At 50.5% G+C, this 22,980-nt stretch overlaps 1 protein-coding gene across 1 annotated transcript in view; it reads right to left on the bottom strand.

Annotated features, from left to right (window-relative positions):
- Positions 1-22,041, bottom strand: part of CTR9 (CTR9 component of Paf1/RNA polymerase II complex) — a 49,495-nt gene extending 27,454 nt beyond the window's left edge. The window contains exons 1-12 of the mRNA XM_088460526.1: positions 21,916-22,041; positions 16,722-16,820; positions 14,641-14,880; positions 13,997-14,114; positions 13,791-13,880; positions 10,699-10,847; positions 9,857-9,964; positions 9,237-9,344; positions 8,921-9,157; positions 8,545-8,634; positions 8,340-8,468; positions 1,532-1,715 (exon numbers count right to left, since the gene is read on the bottom strand). Coding sequence (XP_088316652.1) covers positions 1,532-1,715; positions 8,340-8,468; positions 8,545-8,634; positions 8,921-9,157; positions 9,237-9,344; positions 9,857-9,964; positions 10,699-10,847; positions 13,791-13,880; positions 13,997-14,114; positions 14,641-14,880; positions 16,722-16,820; positions 21,916-21,960 — 1,597 coding nt within the window. The 5' untranslated portion in view covers positions 21,961-22,041. The remainder of the gene's footprint in view (positions 1-1,531; positions 1,716-8,339; positions 8,469-8,544; positions 8,635-8,920; positions 9,158-9,236; positions 9,345-9,856; positions 9,965-10,698; positions 10,848-13,790; positions 13,881-13,996; positions 14,115-14,640; positions 14,881-16,721; positions 16,821-21,915) is intronic.
- Positions 22,042-22,980: the final 939 nt, after the last annotated feature.

The following is a 22,980-nucleotide window of genomic DNA, read 5'->3' on the forward strand; positions in this document are numbered from 1 at the left end:
GTCCCGTGTATGTACTGTGTATGTATGAGATGTATCAGTTTGTGCTGGAAGATATCTCTCAGTGAAGAAACCTTTGCAACAAATGTACTTTTATTGCTATTTTGTATCAGCCGCTTGTCAGAACAATTACTGTGACCCACATGACATTTCCTGGTCACAGCAGCTAATTAAGTCTTTGGCTACTAAGGGGACTCTGAATTCAATATAAGGACAAGTGTTTAATAATCCTTAATCACCAATACCTACTGACTTTGTTATGAGCCTGATGAAGATAAAATAGTATTATCGATGTGTATATTTTTATTAATGTATGTGAGCATTAACATTAGGAATTTGAGCTGCTAATATTGTGTTTATTAGTGTAGTCTATGTCTCATCTTTATATGCACTTAGCTTTGTATTCTTTGTATTAATACCATCATTGCTATTATCCATTTTCCCAACAAGGGTGCATCAGCGCAGTTGTAGCGCTTGATACTATTAGTAGAGGTTCCCAAACGCCGCCATTAAAGTCCAGGTTTTAAGGAAATCTTTGTTTGAGTCCACATGGTTAAATCAAATCGACTGAGGTACTAATTAAGTGTTCTGTATTGAACATGGATATCCTTAAAATGTGGACTGTAATGGTGGAGTTTGGGACCCTCTGGTCTAAAGGACAAACTAGACTGGAAAGAACAGGGTGTGTTACCATGGAAAGAACAGGGTGTGTTACCATGGAAAGAACAGGGTGTGTTACCATGGAAAGAACAGGGTGTGTTACCATGGAAAGAACAGGGTGTGTTACTATGGAAACAGCCCGTCCCAGTAGCCCCCCAGACCTACAGCAGACTCTCCGGCTGTGTCGGTGCCGCGGAGACTCGCTGAGGGGATCTACAGCTTTTCATGGCGTACTTGTAGAGAAAAGAGCGCCAAACAGAGAAGGAAGCAGCGCACTCCTGAGTAGCACCACCTCTTGGGGGGTCAGACAGCCTAATTATCCCGAGCTACAGCCAATAGAGCGAGAGATGCTGACCCTGTCATGGGGGTTATGCTGATGATCTGTCCCATGGGTGCAGCGGGCTTACAGATGCATGGTGCAGCACAGCGTTCACTTCTGGGGTGCCTGGAAGCTACCCTGTGGTGGATGTGGGGGGTCCCCCGTCTCAGGGAGACCCCCGCAGCACAAAGTATGCCACCAGGACACAAATGAAAATAAACTTCTAGAATGCAGAAGCAGCCTGAACAAGCGCCCGGCTCCATCGGCCACTAAAACGAAAGAGTCAGGTGGAGAGGAGCCCGTTTCAAGTCTTCAGATTTAAAGTGCCAGGCTCCACTCTCCACTGACTATACTCCAGTGTAACTCCATTGTACCCCAGTGTAACTCCAGTGTACCCCAGTGTAACTCCAGTGTACCCCAGTGTAACTCCAGTGTACCCCGGTGGCTGATGGTGAAATTGTGCGAGCCAGTCATAGCTATACACCCGTAACAGCAATCTACCTGTGAAGTGAGGAATGAAACGGTCAAACCAAAGTCATTGATCCAGGTACTTACAGTCCACATAGTTTGGATGTTCTCTCAAAATGTTCTTGTAGAGTTTCTCTGACTCGTGGAATTCGCACAGCGCCTCGTACAGCCTGGCCAGGTTATAGGTGGTGGTGACAGAGATGGCGCTGTAGTAATGTTCATCATGTTCAGCCTCAGCCTTCGCACGGTCCAGAGAGGCCAGGAAATACTTCTGCAAAGGACAGGAGGACACAAGAGATGGGTTTATTGATGCAGAAAGTCATAGACGAAGATGTAATCCCAGAACATGGGCCATTACCACAGACCATACATTATTAGGTCACTTATTACATAGGCCCTGAGTGATACTGTTGCTCTGTTCCTTACTATACACAGACATGAAGGAGTAAGATACTCGCTGGCCAAGACTTGGTTATGACAAATTAAAGGTCTCTCTGTTCTCAGCAGAAAACGCATCTAATCAGAATAGAGGCAGCAAATGTCAGGAATCCTTATCAATTCAATACATAGCTGAGGCACAAAGGAGGCACAAAGGAGGCACTGCTCTTACCATGTGTAACATGAACGCCTGCTCCATGCTGCACAAAGTCCTTAATAAGATCTTGGAAATAACAAGTTCTTTTTTCTAAATGGTACCGATGCTCTCCATAAGTTACAAGTTAATATTTAAGATTTATAGGACCTTCCAAACTTTGCCATTACAGCCCAGGTTTTATGGAAATCCATGCTTCAGTCCAGATGGTCAAATCAAATTGACTGAGGTACTAATTAAGTCACCTGTGCTCAAGCCTAGATATCCTTAAAATCTGGCCTGTAATGGTGGAGTTTGGGAAACCTCTGCTCCAGATTATTTTATTAATTTCCTAAATGATTACACAGATTTCTTTTTGCAGAAGTAGATATCAGCATTACGCCAGGAAACGATGCACCACACCATTAAGAACCATCCGCAAAAAGCGCTGGATATAACTAACCGTACACTGATCTATATCTAAGTTTTCTAGCAGATCGTTTAATGTTTGTTCATGAAAAAAACAAGAGATATGGTAAGAACTTACCTTTGTTATCTCTGTTTCTACGAAGTCCATAGGGTCCACAGGGTTGACCTTGGGGTATAGGTTGGGAACCAAATCCGGGCACCACGCAGTTAAAGCTTTTAGCTCCCAGGATGCACTTGGGTCCACTCTCCCTATAACCCCGCCCCCCAGCCAGAGGCACCTCAGATTGTAAGTAGCCAAAGGCCGGAGGAGGAGAGAAAAAGAGAGAGAAAACTGGAACACTCTAGAACCATACTCACAGAAAAGGAGACGGGAAGCCGGTGACCAGTAACACAGCCCATATGAAGCCAGGTGCGTCAGGGCGGGCGCCCTGTGGACCCTATGGACTTCGTAGAAACAGAGATAACAAAGGTAAGTTCTTACCATATCTCTTGTTTTCTACTTCAGGGTCCATAGGGGGTCCACAGGGTTGACCTTGGGGATGTCCCAAAGCAGTTCAACCAAGGGTGGGGACGCTCCTGTGCTGAGAGGAGAATCCGTCGCCAAAAAGGAAGCATCCTGAGAGGCAAAGGAAACCAATGCCTAGAACCTTAAAAAGGTATGGACAGAAGATCACGTGGACACCTAGTAAGGCAAAACAGCCGAGGCGCCACGACGAGCCGCCCACGAGGGTTACACGGCCCAAGAAAAAAACAAGCCTCAACGACAGAAATGCCCACCCATGGGTAGGCCCCTGAGGAAGACATACGAGGCCATCCAGTCAACATTTCATTATAGGCCGGCCATCGTTTCCTGTTAAAACCAGAAACCGCAGACCACCAATAAGGAGTCCGCTTACCATAAGGAACTTGAACGGATCACATAAAGCCAAAGAGGCCGGACCACAGTCCATGAGGCCACAACAGCCGAGAGGACTGGGAACTGAATGGCCATACCATAAGTTCCAGAATAATATGGAACCTAAAAACCACTTTAAGAAGAAACACAGGGCGAGAGCAACTCACACCCTGACATGATGCCCTCCAGAAGAGGGAGCTCCCCATTCAGACACTCTCCTGGTTGATTTAAACACCCTGAGAGAGAGAGAGAGCTTAAACAATAGACCATGTAATGGCTATCACAACCAGCGGTTCCATTGACTGTCCCCGGAGGGAACAAAGAACCACTACTAACTCCCCAGGAGTCCCTAGGGAGGACAAGTGGAGACATAATCCAGAAAACACTCCAAAGGATGAACTGGATACCAGAGCGGAGCAATTCCATATCTTAACCATACCGACAGTGTAGAGATCCGCACTGTCAGGAAGGCCAGGCCAAGGGTGAAACCCAAGCCAGCTGGAAGGAATGCCAGAATATCTGGAAATCCTGGACACCGGAGGATCGTATCGACAGGTACGATACCATAAGAATTATGTATGCCACAGTCCGTGGCAGATCCCAGCAAAGTCTGGCCTATCTGCTCTAAACATCTCAATGAAGACAGAGCCAGGGAAGCCCGATGACCACAGTAGGGGCGCAGTTAAAGACAAGCGATCCAGATCCAGGGAAAAACAAGGACCCTGAGACAACAGGTCCAGATAGTGAAGCAGTAGGAACGGAGCATCGAGGAGGAGACTCCGAAAATCTTAGTACCAGTGATGTCTGGGACGACCTGGAGCCCCCAGAAGGAATGCCCCTCCGTCTCGAATTAAACTTCCGAAGACCTCGAGGAAGAAGGGAGACCGGAGGACACAGGTACACAAAGTGGAAGGACCACTTCACTGACAAAGAGTCACTGAAGGTAGCTTCAGTACTCCTAGAGCTGGACTGTAACACCGGTAATGTGTGATCGAGTCAGAAGGCCATGGGGATCAATCCCCTCAGGGAGGCCCCCTCTGCTCACCAGGAGTTGAAACCTCTCTTGGAGAAGAGACTAGTCCCCGGGATGCACGCCGTGACGGCTGAGGAAGCCCGCTTCCCAATGGAGAGCTCCGGGAATAAACACTGCAGAGTTGGCCAGGAGAAGACCCTTGGACTATGTCAGAATGGATGACATTCCTAACATTGCCACCCAACTACCAGTGTTGCCTAGATGGAAGCCACTGTTGTGACACTGTCGGACTGAACCTATTCAGGTTTACCGTGACAAATGGATTAGGCCAGAGTGAAAGTCCAAGACAGCCTAAAGTTTCAACAAGTTAAGTGGCAGGGCAGAAGCGACAGACGTCCAACTGCCCCGAAACGAATGCGGACCAGACACTGTCTTTAGCAAAGAACACCCTGGACGAGATGGCCATAGCCACCCGGACAGAGACCAACTCGCCTCCGGAGAAAGTATCATCGTTCGAACAGCGATCCGATGGAAAAAACTCGATCCATCTGGAGGGGAGTCAATTATGGCAAGGCCTGGAATGGAACTGAGCACATTTCACCCTACCAAAAGGTAGACACTCTGGTAGACCGCGCATCACAAAGAGTAATGACATATGTCGACTGCGTAGATATCCGCACACTCGAAGTTGAAGAGTGGAGATCTTGTCTTACGCCAGAAAAATTCTCAGATTCTGAGAATCCAGCAGTGCTCCCAGATGAAGAAAACTTTGTGAGGGATGCAGGGAGGACTTTTCCTCCGTTGACTAATTATCTGTGCCGAGAAGAAGCCCCGGTTATCCTGACCTGGCGGTAAAGTACCTTGGTGATCCTGCTAAAAGCAGGAGACCGTCCAGAGAAAGGAGCATTCGGATACACTGAACAGGTGAACTGTCAGAAAATCCATAAAGCTGGTAAACCCCGGTGGAGTTGAGGACAGCCCCAAAAGGCAGAGCCCGAAATTTACAAGTGTTGCTGTGGCACAGCAAACCTGAACCCATGCTGATGAGAGGGCTCTGTATGTACCCGTAGGTACGTATCCTGAATACTCGGATATACCATAAAATCCCCAGGTTCCAAACATCGGATGATGGAGCATGGACGATTCCACCTGAGTCAAGGCACCGTTGGAATCTGATTCAGGGATTTGAGACAGAGTATAGGCAAAGGAGGACCAGTCGGTCACCGCCCCAAAAAGAAAGTAGAACAACCAGTCCCTCACTGAGATAGCTCTCTGGGATTGTAGGGCCCTGATCAGTTCTGAAGAAGGGCCCGTGTAACAATGCCTGTGAGGAGGCTGCATGAGCAATGAGAGGCCGTTGAGAATCAGTACCTCACTCTGGAAATTCCCCAGATGTAGACCTGTCCCGTCAGGCTGAGGGTATATCCTCAGGTGCAGAAACAGGGTCGTCCGGAAGTCCAGGACTGCTCGGTACTGGATATGGTGGCCCCCATGGAGGCCGACAGCCTAGGAAAAAACAGGCCTTTAGGCTGACCCCGAGGACAAAAAGACTTAACAGAGTTAGTCCGAATGTAGTGGGAGTAGCTAAAGACGGTATCTCCCCATTAGTGATACTGCCAATGATGCAACGATCTTGTCAAGGTCAGGACCAAACAAGAACTTCCCCCTGGAAGGAGTGTGCACCTCTGCTTTCCCATAACGCAGCCATAGGGTACTGCGGCGGATACAGACGCCGCCGAAACCCTGAAAGTTAGAAGACCGGCATCCCATGAGGTAATCCCACATATGACCACTGCATATTTTGTGAGCGGCAAAAAGATATTTGAACCTCAGACGTGTTGGAGGGGAAAAACGTCACAAAAGCATCACCATGCGATGGCCATGGTAGGACGGGCAACAGGCCCTGAAAACGAGTACATTGATTTCAGGCAAAGTTACCACCTACGGATCCGTAAAATTCGTCCAGGCCGGGATGGGAGGCGTATTAATGCCTGTAACCCGATGATTAACATACAAATCCATCCCAGAAGGGGATTTCCATTACTTGTGAGGACCCTCAGGGAATGGGAAACAGGAGGCCTTTGTGACTCCTCGTATCTGGGGACAGCCAGACTCCCGCTATGAGATCCACCCGCTGGGCAGAAAACGGGAGATGTATGATACTGGTGCAGGATCGACATTCTCTATATCCAGAATGAGCCTGGCTACCAGCCCCAAAGCAGGGATAATAATACTTGAGATCGGCTCCCCCCATGTGAGAGGGAAAGAGCCGAATATACCATCCAGTTCACGGCAGAGCCACTGGTCAGTAACCACAGGGCGTATATCACGCCAATTAGTATTTCGTATAAAACGACATCCACCAGGGTGGCCGTTGTGGTAATCCCTGCAAGGGGAATGACAGACCGATGTGGTATCGGAGGTAATTCATGTACTGTGAAAAACCCCGGCAGGGAGCGATAGTCTGTGACACAGGGGTAAATTGCAAGAAATTGCGAGATACCCCGAGTTCAAAAGGGCAGTATGGTGAAGTAACTCCAAGCGAGTGACGACAATGGGGCCCGCCCGGCGATCCTCAAAGGAGAGGATCCTGAGAAATAAACCGCCCTTTAAGGGGGTCGTGCAAGGGGCCCGGCACCAGATGGTGCCGCATACGTAAACCTTTCTGAGTTAAAATCCTCCGCACTACTACCTGCAGGCTATGACTTGCAGGATAGCAATAATGGGTGCAGTATCGTGTGCAATCTCCTGGTCAGATATATCTATCTTGACGGAAATATTAAGCAGCGCCATACCGGTCCTGACTGACGCTAAGATTAGCTGCAGGAACCCATTATCAGCGTACGCAACTCACAGTTCCATCTAAAATATGGCAACGTGCAGCACGCAACAGTATGTGACAAACCTCACAGATATTAACAAATATATATATGTGAGGTCTCAGAACCACCCCAGGTACACCTGTATTAGGGCAGATAAAGAAAAGGGATAGATATACACTGACAGGTGAGAGAAAAAGCAGACAGTCAGCACTAGCATAAGTCACATACAATGCAGAAAAATATATATACATACATGAGCATGACATATAATATACTGCACAATGTCGCTACATTCAACTGCCCAGATTCAGTGTCTGGGAAGGCTATAGCACTGTGTATACTCACCCAAATGGCCAGGTACGCAGGGGGACTGGGCTCACTGTCATCCTAGGAGTTCTGCAGCACCACCGAGAGATAATGGCCGCTGGAGACCTCAGAAGAAGCGTGGCCCGCGGAGGAAGCAGCTCAGCGACGCCAGACTGTAGTATTGAAAGGCGCGCTGAGCTGAGGGGAGGAGCCGCTAGACAGGGAAGGCTTCCTCCCCTGGCTAGCAATTAACCCCCCAGGATGCCGGCTCCCGCTGCCGCTATAATCCCTGGTGGGCTGTGGACACGCGGGGTATGCCTCCATGGAGGGGGAGCCCGCCGCCACCGCTAGCGCCTCCGGTCTGTCCCCAGAGACCGGAGGCATAAGGCTGCATATTCACACGTGGATCACCGCAAGCGGTGACCACGCGACTTACCTGTCCCCGTCGATCCGGCAGCAGCCCAGGGATTCCTCCAGAGCCCGGCTAGTACAGACTCTGGGGTCCCGCTGCGATCCCCAGATCTGTACTGGCGTCGCAGCGCCGGCGGGGTGTAGGAGCGGCAGCTCAGACGTCCATTGGACAGTCTGATGCTGCCGCTCTGAAGAGTAGTAAAAAAATAATAAAACAAAACTCTTGTAAGCTTAGAGGCTGCTAAGCAGCCCCCCTGCAGTAACAGTGACCCGACTCCGGCCGGGCACCAACTTAAACTGAGGTGCCTCTGGCTGGGGGGCGGGGTTATAGGGAGAGTGGACCCAAGTGCATCCTGGGAGCTAAAAGCTTTAACTGCGTGGTGCCCGGATTTGGTTCCCAACCTATACCCCAAGGTCAACCCTGTGGACCCCCTATGGACCCTGAAGTAGAAAACTAATTTCACCCCCAGTAATAGACACAATGGTACCTTGGCTTCTCCAAGGTTCCCCAGGCGGAAGTGCAGAGCGCCCACGTTATTCAAGATCTCTGGGGGAACATCCGCCTGGACCTTCTCCTGCAGAATCCGAGTGGCTGTGCCATAGGCAGACAGGGCATTCTGTGGGCACAATGCAAAGTCAATACCAAGCATACGACAAAGGATAAGTTCCAAACAAAGATTCCTGTCTCCATACCTGGATGTCTGTCTGCTCCAAGATCTGAGCCAGCTCAATCCAGGCTTCCACATCATCCGGGTACTGCTCCGTGACCTTCTTCAGGTGGCTCTATGGCAAATACAAGAGGGCAGACGCCAGGGGACATAAATATGGACAAATTCCCTCATTATGGTACCATCTATTTCTTCAAATGAATCAATTAATTTAGTGCTGTGTTCATAAGCGAATGTGGCATATCCAATTCTGATAAACACCCTTCTTGTGTAAACTGTGGTGTCTATTAATATACTTCGGTTACCGTGTAATAAAAATGAGCTGGGTTGGGGATGTATAATTCTGTCTGAGATTATGGTAATAGTAAGAGCAGGAGCCCCCCCTGCAATGAGAAACTCACCTTTGCAATGTCCCTCTTCTCCTGGTCATCGGAGGTGGCGTACAGGGACCCCAGGATTTTCATGGTCTCGTAGTTATTGGGATAGGCTTTCAGCACCTTTTCAAAGCACTGAGCAGCATTCTCCTTGTCACCTCTGTAAATATACATTTGGCCCAAACCAAAAAATGGCAGCACAAAGGAGGCAGCAGCAAACTGGGTGGCTTGGTAGTAGTACTGAAATGCCTGGTCGTAATCCTCCTGAGGAATAAGCACAATGAGGACCAATGCATCTCCAGTCCCGTCCCAGAGGCTATGGGCCTGCCCAACGGCATCCTACCTGTACATGGAAGGACCTGGCCAGCTGGTAGCAGCTCTCTGCCTGCATAGCCTCCACTTCTGTGTTGTGAAACGCGTGGAGCGCCAGATGCTGAACTTTGCTGTAATCCTGCCGGGGAAACGGGTGTATTATATAATCACACAGGATTAGAGTGGTCGGATTCTGCAGGATCACATTTTACCAACAAAGTACCCAAAACTTCATATTAATGAGAATTTCCAAGTCACAGATAAATATGAACGGACGACTGAAGAGAAACTGATAATCTTAAGAATAATCAATATAGTTTTCGAATTGTCTGTTAAACTCTAAATCCACTTCCATAGAGTCTTTTTGGGGTTATATGCACAAAGGACGCCCTTAGCTGTACCTGGGCTCTATATACACTCTCGCAAAATGTATAAAGTTCTTACCTGTCCTGCCATCTTCAGGGTGGCATATGTAGCGAGTCCTCTGCCTACGGTTGCCCGGTCACACACTTGGAGCCATTAGATTTGAGCTCAGCAGTGCACACAGATAGTCATACATCCTTCATAGAGGATGAGGAGGTGGAGGGGGCTGTGTACTCACCAGACTACCGGGATGCATTGAAGAAAAACTATGCAATGAATAATTCTCACCTTTTTGAAGAAGAAGTGGTTGGCCAGGTGATTGAGGACCATAGGGTTACTGGCATCAATCGTGTATGCTTTGGACAGAAGTTGAACACCATTTTTAATGGAATCAGCCTGCAAACATGGAAATGTATTATTCAAAGTCTAAATAGTACAAAAACATTATTTTAAAAATGTTGATACATTTTGGGATGACTGAAGCATAAATGGGATGTTTGGACGTTGAGCTAAATTTTTTCTCCTATTCCATGGGGGACACTGGGGTACAGTAAGTGGAGTCAGGAGTTCTGGCACCTTCATAACCACGGATTTGCCCCAGGCTCCTGCCCCACTGTTGCCCAATTGGCTTATTCTCTATTCCGTGTAAGAAAGACTAAAAGATAGAGACGGAGTATAATGAGGGAGAGGAGGGAACATACTGCCCAAACCACACAAACATGGGGGCATGAGGGAGGCGGTATAGTCTCCCCATGGAATATGAGAAAAGGATTTAACGCAAGAATCAAAAATCACATTTTCATCTTCATCCTTGGGGGGACACTGGAACAGTGGGGATGCCCCCAAAATTGTGACCAATTCCTGGAGTAAAGAAACCACAACTGGCATCATTAGATGAAATGAAATCATAGAATCTTGTGAAATCTGCACAGGCGGCTAAGGGGCTGCTCCGCACCAGCGACCCTGCTTCACGCCACTGACAGGACGGGCTCAGCATTTTCCAGAAAAGACTTGCCTGTCCCAATGTAAGCCTGGCGGACGGCCGATGGAAACCAGTCCTGTTTGTGAGAATCAAAGGACTATTGCTCTCTCTCTAACCCTCTCTATTTATGTTATTTGTGGCCACTTACCTCCTTGTTGTTAAGCTCAAGAACTGCCAAACCCACCAGGGCACCAACACATTTGGGATTCAAGTCCAGCGCCCGTCCAAATGCCAGCCGTGCTTTATCCAGCTTGTTCAGCTTTACGAAACAGTGGCCCATTCCTAATCGCACACCAGCTGCGGAAATAACACAAGGTCCACAATAAAGCAGCTGGTTACAGGAGATCCCAGGGCCTTAGACAGGAGCGCTCTGCATTAGGCAGTGTAAGGGAGGCCCGTGCCTTACATGGGGACCATCCCTAGCAGAGCCACACAATAACATACTACATGTGCTGTTCCTCTATGCCCTCTCCATAGTGACGGCAGTGTAGGAACATGGATATAGGGAATACACCCACATAACACTACATATGGAGCTGCCTATGTGTTTCCATAGGTTCTATGCACATGGCTGCTCTAAAGCTACCCTGTACCTGACCAGTAAGGAGGTGACACAGGTAATACTGCCAGGAGCACAGGAGCTACAGAGATATTATAATGTACATAATAGCTACAATCTGACTGGTTGCTATGGGCAACAACTTCACACATACTCTTTAGAAGGTTTGATAAATCTCTCTATAGCAGGTGTGGCCAACCCGTGGCTCCCGTTCCCGCACTGCACCAGAGTCCTGACACCTGCAGCCTGCCTCCTCTGACAGACGCGTAGCATGCCTCTGCTCTGTGCACGCTGTGACATCATGACGTCACGTTACATAATGATAATGACAGGCAACAGCTAGATGCCCTTCACCAAGCAGACCCTGAAGTAATAAGAGTACGTGGCGACGGAGTCCAGAAGATGGGAGGCTCAGGGACTGCATCACCTAACAAGGTAAGAGTCCTCTAGCTGCCTCATGAGGGGCCGCTGCAGTGGGAGGGGGCCAGCTATGATACATGTGGGCTGGAATGGCGTGGGAGGGGGGCTGGAGTGACACATGGAGGAGCTGTGTGTATTATGTGCATATGACGTTTTCAATGCATTTTGTGTCTCTAGCTTTTAAAATGGATTTCATGTGGATCGGGCTGGTTGCCGGGTAGGTCATGTGGATCGGGCTGGTTGCCGGGTAGGTCATGTGGATCGGGCTGGTTGCCGGGTAGGTCATGTGGATCGGGCTGGTTGCCGGGTAGGTCATGTGGATCGGGCTGGTTGCCGGGTAGGTCATGTGGATCGGGCTGGTTGCCGGGTAGGTCATGTGGATCGGGCTGGTTGCCGGGTAGGTCATGTGGATCGGGCTGGTTGCCGGGTAGGTCATGTGGATCGGGCTGGTTGCCGGGTAGGTCATGTGGATCGGGCTGGTTGCCGGGTAGGTCATGTGGATCGGGCTGGTTGCCGGGTAGGTCATGTGGATCGGGCTGGTTGCCGGGTAGGTCATGTGGATCGGGCTGGTTGCCGGGTAGGTCATGTGGATCGGGCTGGTTGCCGGGTAGGTCATGTGGATCGGGCTGGTTGCCGGGTAGGTGATGTGGATCGGGCTGGTTGCCGTGTATTTTAGGTGGACGTGGCTTTTTCTTTCACTTCAACAGTTACCTCCACAGCGATTGTGTGCGCAGGGCATAGGCCTTCTGACAGGCAGGCCACGCCCCATTTTTGCACGCGCACCTTCGGCACGCACATGGTATCGGCTCTTCAACTAGACTACAGGTATTTTTCGGCTCTTTGCCCCTGACCGGTTGGCCACCCTTGCTCTAATGTATCACTGCATGCCACGAAAACCTAGATCAGGCCCTTATCTTACATCACCTTATGCATTTCTAGGACTCCGGAGCACAGAATCTGTATTGCCATAATAGCGTATAGCAGATTCCTGTGTATTACTGCAGGTGTCCTGTACATATAACAAGTCATGTGTCAGATGGCTGTATGTAACATATACAGGACATGCATGTCTGCGCACACCACTACCGACAACATTATTTCCTCCCCAAGATAACTGGTACATGCCGACAAGCTCTCCTTGATTTTATATATGTGCGTGTATATAGAAGGAGGGCAAAAAGCACCCTGCCCTCACAGCCTGCGGGTGCCGTCTTCACCCACGGGACGCAGTGTCCCGCGGGTGGAGAAATGTGCGGTGTCCCGGTCACCACATGCGCCCGGCATCTATTCTCCCTGTCTGCAGCGCTTGGGGGCTGCCCGGCGTGTCTGTAAGTGCCGGGCATGCCCCCAAGTATGACGAAAAGGGGACGCGTCTTATAGACACGCCCCCTTTTCACAGCCACGCCCCTTTTTTCGCGCACAAAGCTGCCCCCTCTAGCTCAGGCGCCCTGCCTGCCGCCGGAGCTAGAGTGAACACTAATTATATATATATATCCCAAGCACCAGCGAGCCATTGCCCCCGGGGAGCCCAAGCACCAGCGAGCCATTGCCCCCGGGGAGCCCAAGCACCAGCGAGCCATTGCCCCCGGGGAGCCCAAGCACCAGCGAGCCATTGCCCCCGGGGAGCCCAAGCACCAGCGAGCCATTGCCCCCGGGGAGCCCAAGCACCAGCGAGCCATTGCCCCCGGGGAGCCCAAGCACCAGCGAGCCATTGCCCCCGGGGAGCCCAAGCACCAGCGAGCCATTGCCCCCGGGGAGCCCAAGCACCAGCGAGCCATTGCCCCCGGGGAACACAAGCACAGCGATCCATTGTCCCCAAGGAGTCCAAGCACCAGCGAGCCATTGTCCCCGGGGAGCCCAAGCACCAGCGAGCCATTGTCCCCGGGGAACCCAAGCACCAGCGAGCCATTGTCCCCGGGGAACACAAGCACCAGCGAGCCATTGTCCCCAAGGAGCCCAAGCACCAGCGAGCCAGTGTCCCCAGGGAACCCAAGCACAGCTAGCCATTATCCCCAAGGAGCCCAAGCACCAGCAAGCCATTTTCCACAAGGAGCCCAAGCACCAGCAAGCCATTGTCCCCGGGGAACCCAAGCACCAGCGAGCCATTGTCCAGCAAGTCCCAACGGCCAGTAATCCATTGTCCTCAGAAACCCAAGAGCCAGCACATCACTGTCCATTGGACCCCAAGTGTCAATGTTCAGGAAACAAGTAGGCTACAGGTACTGTAGTTATTCAGCATAGTGATGGATAATGGGAGTTACCTGGGCAGCCAGGATTTGTACGTAGAGCTTTCTTGTAGTAGGCGAGAGCCCCTCTGTAGTCCTTCTTATTAAAAGAGATACAGGCTTTTCCTGCAAGACATAGATACATGGGGAGGGTCAAAAAAACAAAAACAAAGATTCCCACACACAGCCTACATCGGGCCTCTAACACACACAGACAGACAGACATTAGGCCTCTAACCTACCGAGTAGAGCTGGGATGTTATTTGGAGACTGATTGAGCACAAAGTGAAACTGGGCATCTGCTTGGTCCATCTTGTCCCCCTCCAGCAGACAGAAGCAGGCTCTCCCCAGCAAGTGGTTCTAGGTAACACAACCAATGATTTATTAGTGCAGACCCCACGATAACAGTGAGTGGAGCAGACAGAAGCAGGCTCTCCCCAGCAAGTGGTTCTAGGTAACACAACCAATGATTTATTAGTGCAGACCCCATGATAACAGTGAGTACAGCAGACAGAAGCAGGCTCTCCCCAGCAAGTGGTTCTAGGTAACACAACCAATGATTTATTAGTGCAGAACCCATGATAACAGTGAGCACAGCAGACAGAAGCAGGCTCTCCCCAGCGTGGTTCTAGGTAACACAACCAATGATTTATTAGTGCAGACCCCACGATAACAGTGAGTGGAGCAGACAGAAGCAGGCTCTCCCCAGCGTGGTTCTAGGTAACACAACCAATGATTTATTAGTGCAGACCCCACGATAACAGTGAGTACAGCAGACAGAAGCAGGCTCTCCCCAGCAAGTGGTTCTAGGTAACACAACCAATGATTTATTAGTGCAGACCCCATGATAACAGTGCTGTGCGGGGGCACAGGAATACCAGCTTACCTGGTCGTACATGATGATCTTGTCGGCCATGGTGTACAGCAGAGTGGCCTGGGTAATCAGCTCCTTCTTGTTGTCCTTGTTTTTCTCTTTGCGAGCCTGCTGCACATAATAGGCAGCCAGAGTGTCCAGACAGGTCATCTGGTCCTTCTCGTGGTCCCTGTAGTCTAAATTGCCATCTATCCGAGCTGCTTCCAGCAGCTTCACAAAGTCCTCTGTCTTCTCCTGCTTGTAATATTCCAACTGCAGAGAGAAGAACAAAGATCTTTATCACCATCATGCTGAGATGGGAGGTCTCCTCCCGGGGCACATGCTGAGATGGGGGGTCTCCTCCCGGGGCACATGCTGAGATGGGGGGTCTCCTCCCGGGGCACATGCTGAGATGGGGGGTCTCCTCCCGGGGCACATGCTGAGATGGGGGGTCTCCTCCCGGGGCACATGCTGAGATGGGGGGTCTCCTCCCGGGGCACATGCTGAGATGGGGGGTCTCCTGCCGGGGCACATGCTGAGATGGGAGGTCTCCTGCCGGGGCACATGCTGAGATGGGAGGTCTCCTGCCGGGGCACATGCTGAGATGGGAGGTCTCCTGCCGGGGCACATGCTGAGATGGGAGGTCTCCTCCCGGGGCACATGCTGAGATGGGAGGTCTCCTCCCGGGGCACATGCTGAGATGGGAGGTCTCCTCCCGGGGCACATGCTGAGATGGGAGGTCTCCTCCCGGGGCACATGCTGAGATGGGAGGTCTCCTCCCGGGGCACATGCTGAGATGGGAGGTCTCCTCCCGGGGCACATGCTGAGATGGGAGGTCTCCTCCCGGGGCACATGCTGAGATGGGAGGTCTCCTCCCGGGGCACATGCTGAGATGGGAGGTCTCCTCCCGGGGCACATGCTGAGATGGGAGGTCTCCTCCCGGGGCACATGCTGAGATGGGAGGTCTCCTCCCGGGGCACATGCTGAGATGGGAGGTCTCCTCCCGGTATCTTCTCCATTTATAAGCAAACCACACACGCACACACTTCCCTAGTTAGTAAGCGCCACGCATGGAACTTGATAATGGACTTGTGTTTTATATGACAATACGCTCCATGCCTGCAATCGCTGGGAGTCTGAGACCTGTATGATCTATATAATCACCCAGGACTGACAGCTAAGGGTATGTGTATTGTCTGTGGCACGTCTATACAATACTAATTACCAAACGCACCAGGCGCACGGCTTAATTCATTTCTACACATACAATTATCATTTCATTTGCCTGATCAATTACAGAAAAAAACATAAAACTAACTATTTATGGACTGAAACCCACAAACATATATTAGAAGACACATTACAGAGAATATATGGTCACTGCAGGTCGCCAGGCGTTCTAATGAGCTCATACCAGGACAAACGCATATTAGATTGCCAGCAATGTGTCGGCAAATGTGGGTTTCATTATTCAATTTGTATAAATATATATCTAGAATAAAACAAAAAAACGAATCTAATAACAATATGACCCAGGCTTGCCGACCAAATGTATTATTGCAGCATATAAAGCCCAGCTGATTGATAGACATTGAGAAGTACTAAAGGGCCTCATCGGAATTGAAGAGGGAGCAGAAGGTGACGCAATTCTGACGACGGTGACCGCTACCATTGTAAGAGTACGCTGTTATACACGCACAGGGATTAATGAAAGGTTTATCACCTGCTACTTCATATATATGGTTTTTAGCACTTTGCTAAGCTGATCAGTTGAAGTCGGTGGTGTGATAAGTTATGTATATACTTATTATCTAAGCTATTTTACCATCAGTTCTCTGTATCCTTCTCATATAACAAGCCTTAGGGATCAGAGCTCATCCTTCTAATCACATGTGAGAATGAGCCATCTGACACTGCGCCATCGTACGGGAGGCGGACATTATTCTATGGAAGTTTCTAATGAACAGATGACATCAGAGCTCACCCGTTACACAGTTTTCATGTATATTATCCCATTAGATATTTGTATAAACCTAGTTTTCAGATCCAGTTCCTTTATATTGCATGAGCCCTGTAAAGGGGAGAACGCAGGGGGGCGCAGGACCTTTACTCACCGCCAATGCGATCCATATGTGCAGCTGAGTGTGCTCCTGCTTCAAGATACTGATAACTTCATCCCCCTCCGGTAACTGATCGAAGTCGAGCTCAATGACCTGCGGGAATTACAGGAACCAGGGATTAGAATCCGGTACATATAGAACCTGCCCCCTATAGACTACAAGATGCACAAAGGTACAGCACATATCACCCAAACACAGGGCAACTAGGGCAAAGAGCTACCCCTCATCTGTGTCCATCACCATAGCTCTACCCCTCATCTGTGTCCATCACCCTAGCTCTACCCCTCATCTGTGTCCGTCACCCTAGCTCTACCCCTCATCTGTATCTGTCACCCTAGCGCTACTACCCCCATCTGTAACCCTAGTGCTACCCCCAACTGTATCTGTCACCCTAGCGCTACCCCCCAACTGTATCTGTCACCCTAGCGCTAACACCCCTCATCTGTATCTGTCACCCTAGCGCTACCCCCCAACTGTATCTGTCACCCTAGCGCTACTACCCCTCATCTGTATCTGTCACCCTAGCACTAATACCCCTCATCTGTATCTGTCACCATAGCGCTACTACCCCCATCTGTAACCCTAGCGCTACCCCCCAACTATATCTGTCACCCTAGCGCTAACACCCCTCATCTGTATCTGTCACCCTAGCGCTACTACCCCCATCTGTATCTGTCACCCTAGCGCTACTACCCCATCTGTATCTGTCACCCTAGCGCTAACACCCCTCATCTGTATCTGTCACCCTAGCTCTACCCCTCATCTGTATCTGTCACCCTAGCGCTACTACCCCCATCTGTAACCCTAGTGCTACCCCCCAACTGTATCTGTCACCCTAGCGCTACTACCCCTCATCTGTATCTGTCACCCTAGCTCTACTACCCCTCATCTGTATCTGTCACCCTAGTTCTACTACCCCTCATCTGTGTCTGTCACCCTAGCGCTACTACCCCTCATCTGTGTCTGTCACCCTAGCTCTACTACCCCTCATCTGTGTCTGTCACCCTAGCTCTACTACCCCTCATCTGTATCTGTCACCCTAGCGCTACTACCCCTCATCTGTATCTGTCATCCTAGCGCTACTACCCCTCATCTGTATCTGTCACCCTGGCGCTAACACCCCTCATCTGTATCTGTCACCCTAGCTCTACCCCTCATCTGTATCTGTCACCCTAGCGCTACTACCCCTCATCTGTATCTGTCACCCTAGCTCTACTACCCATCACCTGTATCTGTCACCCTAGCGCTAATACCCCTCATCTGTATCTGTCACCCTAGCGCTAATACCCTTCATCTGTATCTGTCACCCTAGCGCTAATACCCTTCATCTGTATCTGTCACCCTAGCGCTAATACCCCTCATCTGTATCTGTCACCCTAGCGCTACACCCCTCATCTGTATCTGTCACCCTAGCTCTACCCCTCATCTTTATCTGTCACCCTAGCGCTATCCCTCATCTGTGTCTGTCATCCTAACAGGTACAGTTGAGGGATGGCGCTGGGGTGACCGCTACAGATGAGGGGTGGCGCTGGGGTGACCGCTACAGATGAGGGGTGGCGCCGGGGTGACCGCTACAGATGAGGGGTGGCGCCGGGGTGACCGCTACAGATGAGGGGTGGCGCTGGGGTGACCGCTACAGATGAGGGGTGGCGCTGGGGTGACCGCTACAGATGAGGGGTGGCGCTGGGGTGACCGCTACAGATGAGGGGTGGCGCTGGGGTGACCGCTACAGATGAGGGGTGGCGCTGGGGTGACCGCTACAGATGGGTAGTAGTGCTGGGGAGAAAGATACACGAGGGGTAGTAATGGGGTTACAGCCAGGGTTAAGGGTGTTAGGTAGTGATGGGGGGTACTGGGGTGTGAGTGGGCAATGAAGCCAGGGTTGAGGGTTTTAGGTAGTGATGGGGGGTACTGGGGTGTGAGTGGGGTATGAAGAAAGGGTTGGGGGTTTTAGGTAGTGATGGGAGGTACTGGGGTGTATGGGTGGGGTATGAGGCCAGAGTTGGGGTGTAACGTAGTGATGGGGGGTACTGGGGTGTATGAGTGGGGTATGAGGCCAGAGTTGGGGTGTAGGTAGTGATGGGGGATACTGGGGTGTATGAGTGGGGTATGAGGCCAGAGTTGGGGTGTTAGGTAGTGATTGGGGGTACTGGGGTGTATGAGTGGGGTAAGAGGCCAGGGTTGGGTTGTTAGGTAGTGATTGGGGGTACTGGGGTGTATGAGTGGGGTATGAGGCCAGAGTTGGGGGTGTTAGGTAGTGATAGGGGTACTGGGGTGTATGGGTGGGGTATGAGGCCAGGGTGGTTGGGGTGTTAGGTAGTGATGGGAGGTACTGGTGTGTATGGGTGCTGTATGAGGCCAGAGTTGGGGGTGTTAGGTAGTGATGGGGGGTACTGGGGTGTATGAGTGTGGTATGAGGCAAGAGTTGAGGTGTTAGGTAGTGATAGGGGTACTGGGGTGTATGAGTGGGGTATGAGGCCAGAGTTGAGGTGTTAGGTAGTGATGTGGGGTACTGGGGTGTATGAGTGGGGTAAAAGAGGCCAGAGTTGGGGTGTTAGGTAGTGATTGGGGGTACTGGGGTGTATGGGTGGGGAATGAGGCCAGAGTTGGGGTGTTAGGTAGTGATGTGGGGTACTGGGGTGTATGAGTGGGGTAAAAGAGGCCAGAGTTGGGGTGTTAGGTAGTGATTGGGGGTACTGGGGTGTATGGGTGGGGTATGAGGCCAGAGTTGGGGTGTTAGGTAGTGATGGGGGGTACTGGGGTGTATGGGTGCTGTTTGAGACCAGGGTTGGGGTGTTAGGTAGTGATGGGGGTACTGGGGTGTATGGGTGCTGTATGAGGCCAGAGTTGAGGTGTTAGGTAGTGATGGGGGGTACTGGGGTGTATGGGTGGGGTATGAGGCCAGAGTTGGGGTGTTAGGTAGTGATAAGGGGTACTGGGGTGTATGGGTGCTGTATGAGGCCAGAGTTGGGGTGTTAGGTAGTGATGGGGGGTACTGGGGTGTATGGGTGGGGTATGAGGCCAGAGTTGGGGTGTTAGGTAGTGATAAGGGGAACTGGGGTGTATGGGTGCTGTATGAGGCCAGAGTTGGGGTATTAGGTAGTGATGGGGGGTACTGGGGTGTATGGGTGCTGTATGAGGCCAGAGTTGGGGTGTTAGGTAGTGATAGGGGGTACTGGGGTGTATGAGTGGGGTATGAGGCCAGAGTTGGGGTGTTAGGTAGATAGTGATGGGAGGTACTGGGGTGTATGGGTGCTGTATGAGGCCAGAGTTGGGGTCTTAGGTAGTGATGGGGGTACTGGGGTGTATGGGTGGGGTATGAGGCCAGAGTTGGGGTGTTAGGTAGTGATAGGGGGTACTGGGGTGTATGAGTGGGGTATGAGGCCAGAGTTGGGGTGTTAGGTAGATAGTGATGGGAGGTACTGGGGTGTATGGGTGCTGTATGAGGACATAGTTGGGGTGTTAGGTAGTGATGGGGGTACTGGGGTGTATGGGTGGGGTATGAGGCCAGAGTTGGGGTGTTAAGTAGTGATGGGGGGTACTGGGGTGTATGGGTGGGGTATGAGGCCAGAGTTGGGGTGTTAGGTAGTGATAAGGGGTACTGGGGTGTATGGGTGCTGTATGAGGCCAGAGTTGGGGTATTACGTAGTGATGGGGGGTACTGGGGTGTATGGGTGCTGTATGAGGCCAGAGTTGGGGTGTTAGGTAGTGATAGGGGGTACTGGGGTGTATGAGTGGGGTATGAGGCCAGAGTTGGGGTGTTAGTTAGATAGTGATGGGAGGTACTGGGGTGTATGGGTGCTGTATGAGGCCAGAGTTGGGGTATTAGGTAGTGATGGGGGGTACTGGGGTGTATGGGTGCTGTATGAGGCCAGAGTTGGGGTGTTAGGTAGTGATAGGGGGTACTGGGGTGTATGAGTGGGGTATGAGGCCAGAGTTGGGGTGTTAGGTAGATAGTGATGGGAGGTACTGGGGTGTATGGGTGCTGTATGAGGCCAGAGTTGGGGTCTTAGGTAGTGATGGGGGTACTGGGGTGTATGGGTGGGGTATGAGGCCAGAGTTGGGGTGTTAGGTAGTGATAGGGGGTACTGGGGTGTATGAGTGGGGTATGAGGCCAGAGTTGGGGTGTTAGGTAGATAGTGATGGGAGGTACTGGGGTGTATGAGTGGGGTATGAGGCCAGAGTTGAGGTGTTAGGTAGTGATGGGGGTACTGGGGTGTATGGGTGGGGTATGAGGCCAGGGTTAGGGTGTTAGGTAGTGATGGGGGGTACTGGGGTGTATGGGTGGGGTATGAGGCCAGAGTTGGGGGTGTTAGGTAGTGATGGGGGGTACTGGGGTGTATGAGGCCAGAGTTGAAGTGTTAGGTAGTGATAGGGGTACTGGGGTGTATGGGTGGGGTATGAGGCCAGGGTGGTTGGGGTGTTAGGTAGTGATGGGAGGTACTGGTGTGTATGGGTGCTGTATGAGGCCAGAGTTGGGGGTGTTAGGTAGTGATGGGGGGTACTGGGGTGTATGAGTGTGGTATGAGGCCAGAGTTGAGGTGTTAGGTAGTGATGTGGGGTACTGGGGTGTATGAGTGGGGTAAAAGAGGCCAGAGTTGGGGTGTTAGGTAGATAGTGATGGGAGGTACTGGGGTGTATGGGTGGGGTATGAGGCCAGAGTTGGGGTGTTAGGTAGTGATTGGGGGTACTGGGGTGTATGGGTGGGGTATGAGGCCAGAGTTGGGGTGTTAGGTAGTGATGTGGGGTACTGGGGTGTATGAGTGGGGTAAAAGAGGCCAGAGTTGGGGTGTTAGGTAGTGATTGGGGGTACTGGGGTGTATGGGTGCTGTATGAGGCCAGAGTTGGGGTCTTAGGTAGTGATGGGGGGTACTGGGGTGTATGGGTGCTGTATGAGGCCAGAGTTGGGGTGTTAGGTAGTGATGGGGGGTACTGGGGTGTATGGGTGCTGTATGAGGCCAGAGTTGGGGTGTTAGGTAGTGATGGGGGGTACTGGGGTGTATGGGTGGGGTATGAGGCCAGAGTTGGGGTGTTAGGTAGTGATGAGGGGTACTGGGGTGTATGGGTGGGGTATGAGGCCAGAGTTGGGGTGTTAGGTAGTGATGGGGGCACTGGGGTGAATGAGTAGGGTGTGGGGGGCACAGGTCAGGGTCAGAGTATCGGTGGTGGGGTATTAGGTGCCTCTCACCTCATCCGTGTCCCGGAGCGGGATCTCTATGGAGCCGCGAGACATCCTCCCGGTAGCGCAGACAGCTCCGAACGACCAGCGCGGAGACACCGAAGAGAACGGAACACCAAGATCCTACCCGGAAGTGCCTTGTGACGTCAAAGCATTTCCGTTCCACAGGCAGGAAGTGTCGCCGCTCAGGGACGGTACTCGCCGCCATGTTGTTGGTGGGATAGAGATCTGAGGAGCTGCTGTCAGTGAAGAACACAGTATACATATAACATAACATACATAGTATATAGGGGCTCTGTATACATATAACATAACATACATAGTATATAGGGGCTCTGTATACATATAACATAACATACATAGTATATAGGGGCTCTGTATACATATAACATAACATACATAGTATATAGGGGAGCTGTATACATATAACATAACATACATAGTATATAGGGGCTCTGTATACATATAACATAACATACATAGTATATAGGGGCTCTGTATACATATAACATAACATACATAGTATATAGGGGCTCTGTATACATATAACATAACATACATAGTATATAGGGGAGCTGTATACATATAACATAACATACATAGTATATAGGGGAGCTGTATACATATAACATAACATACATAGTATATAGGGGCTCTGTATACATATAACATAACATACATAGTATATAGGGGCTCTGTATACATATAACATAACATACATAGTATATAGGGGCTCTGTATACATATAACATAACATACATAGTATATAGGGGCTCTGTATACATATAACATAACATACATAGTATATAGGGGAGCTGTATACATATAACATAACATACATAGTATATAGGGGAGCTGTATACATATAACATAACATACATAGTATATAGGGGCTCTGTATACATATAACATAACATACATAGTATATAGGGGCTCTGTATACATATAACATAACATACATAGTATATAGGGGCTCTGTATACATATAACATACATAGTATATAGGGGAGCTGTATACATATAACATAACATACATAGTATATAGGGGAGCTGTATACATATAACATAACATAC

The sequence above is a fragment of the Taudactylus pleione genome, unplaced genomic scaffold (genome assembly GCF_031769625.1).
Source record: "Taudactylus pleione unplaced genomic scaffold, aTauple2 ptg000047l, whole genome shotgun sequence".
In the NCBI taxonomy this organism is placed as follows: Eukaryota; Metazoa; Chordata; class Amphibia; order Anura; family Myobatrachidae; genus Taudactylus; species Taudactylus pleione.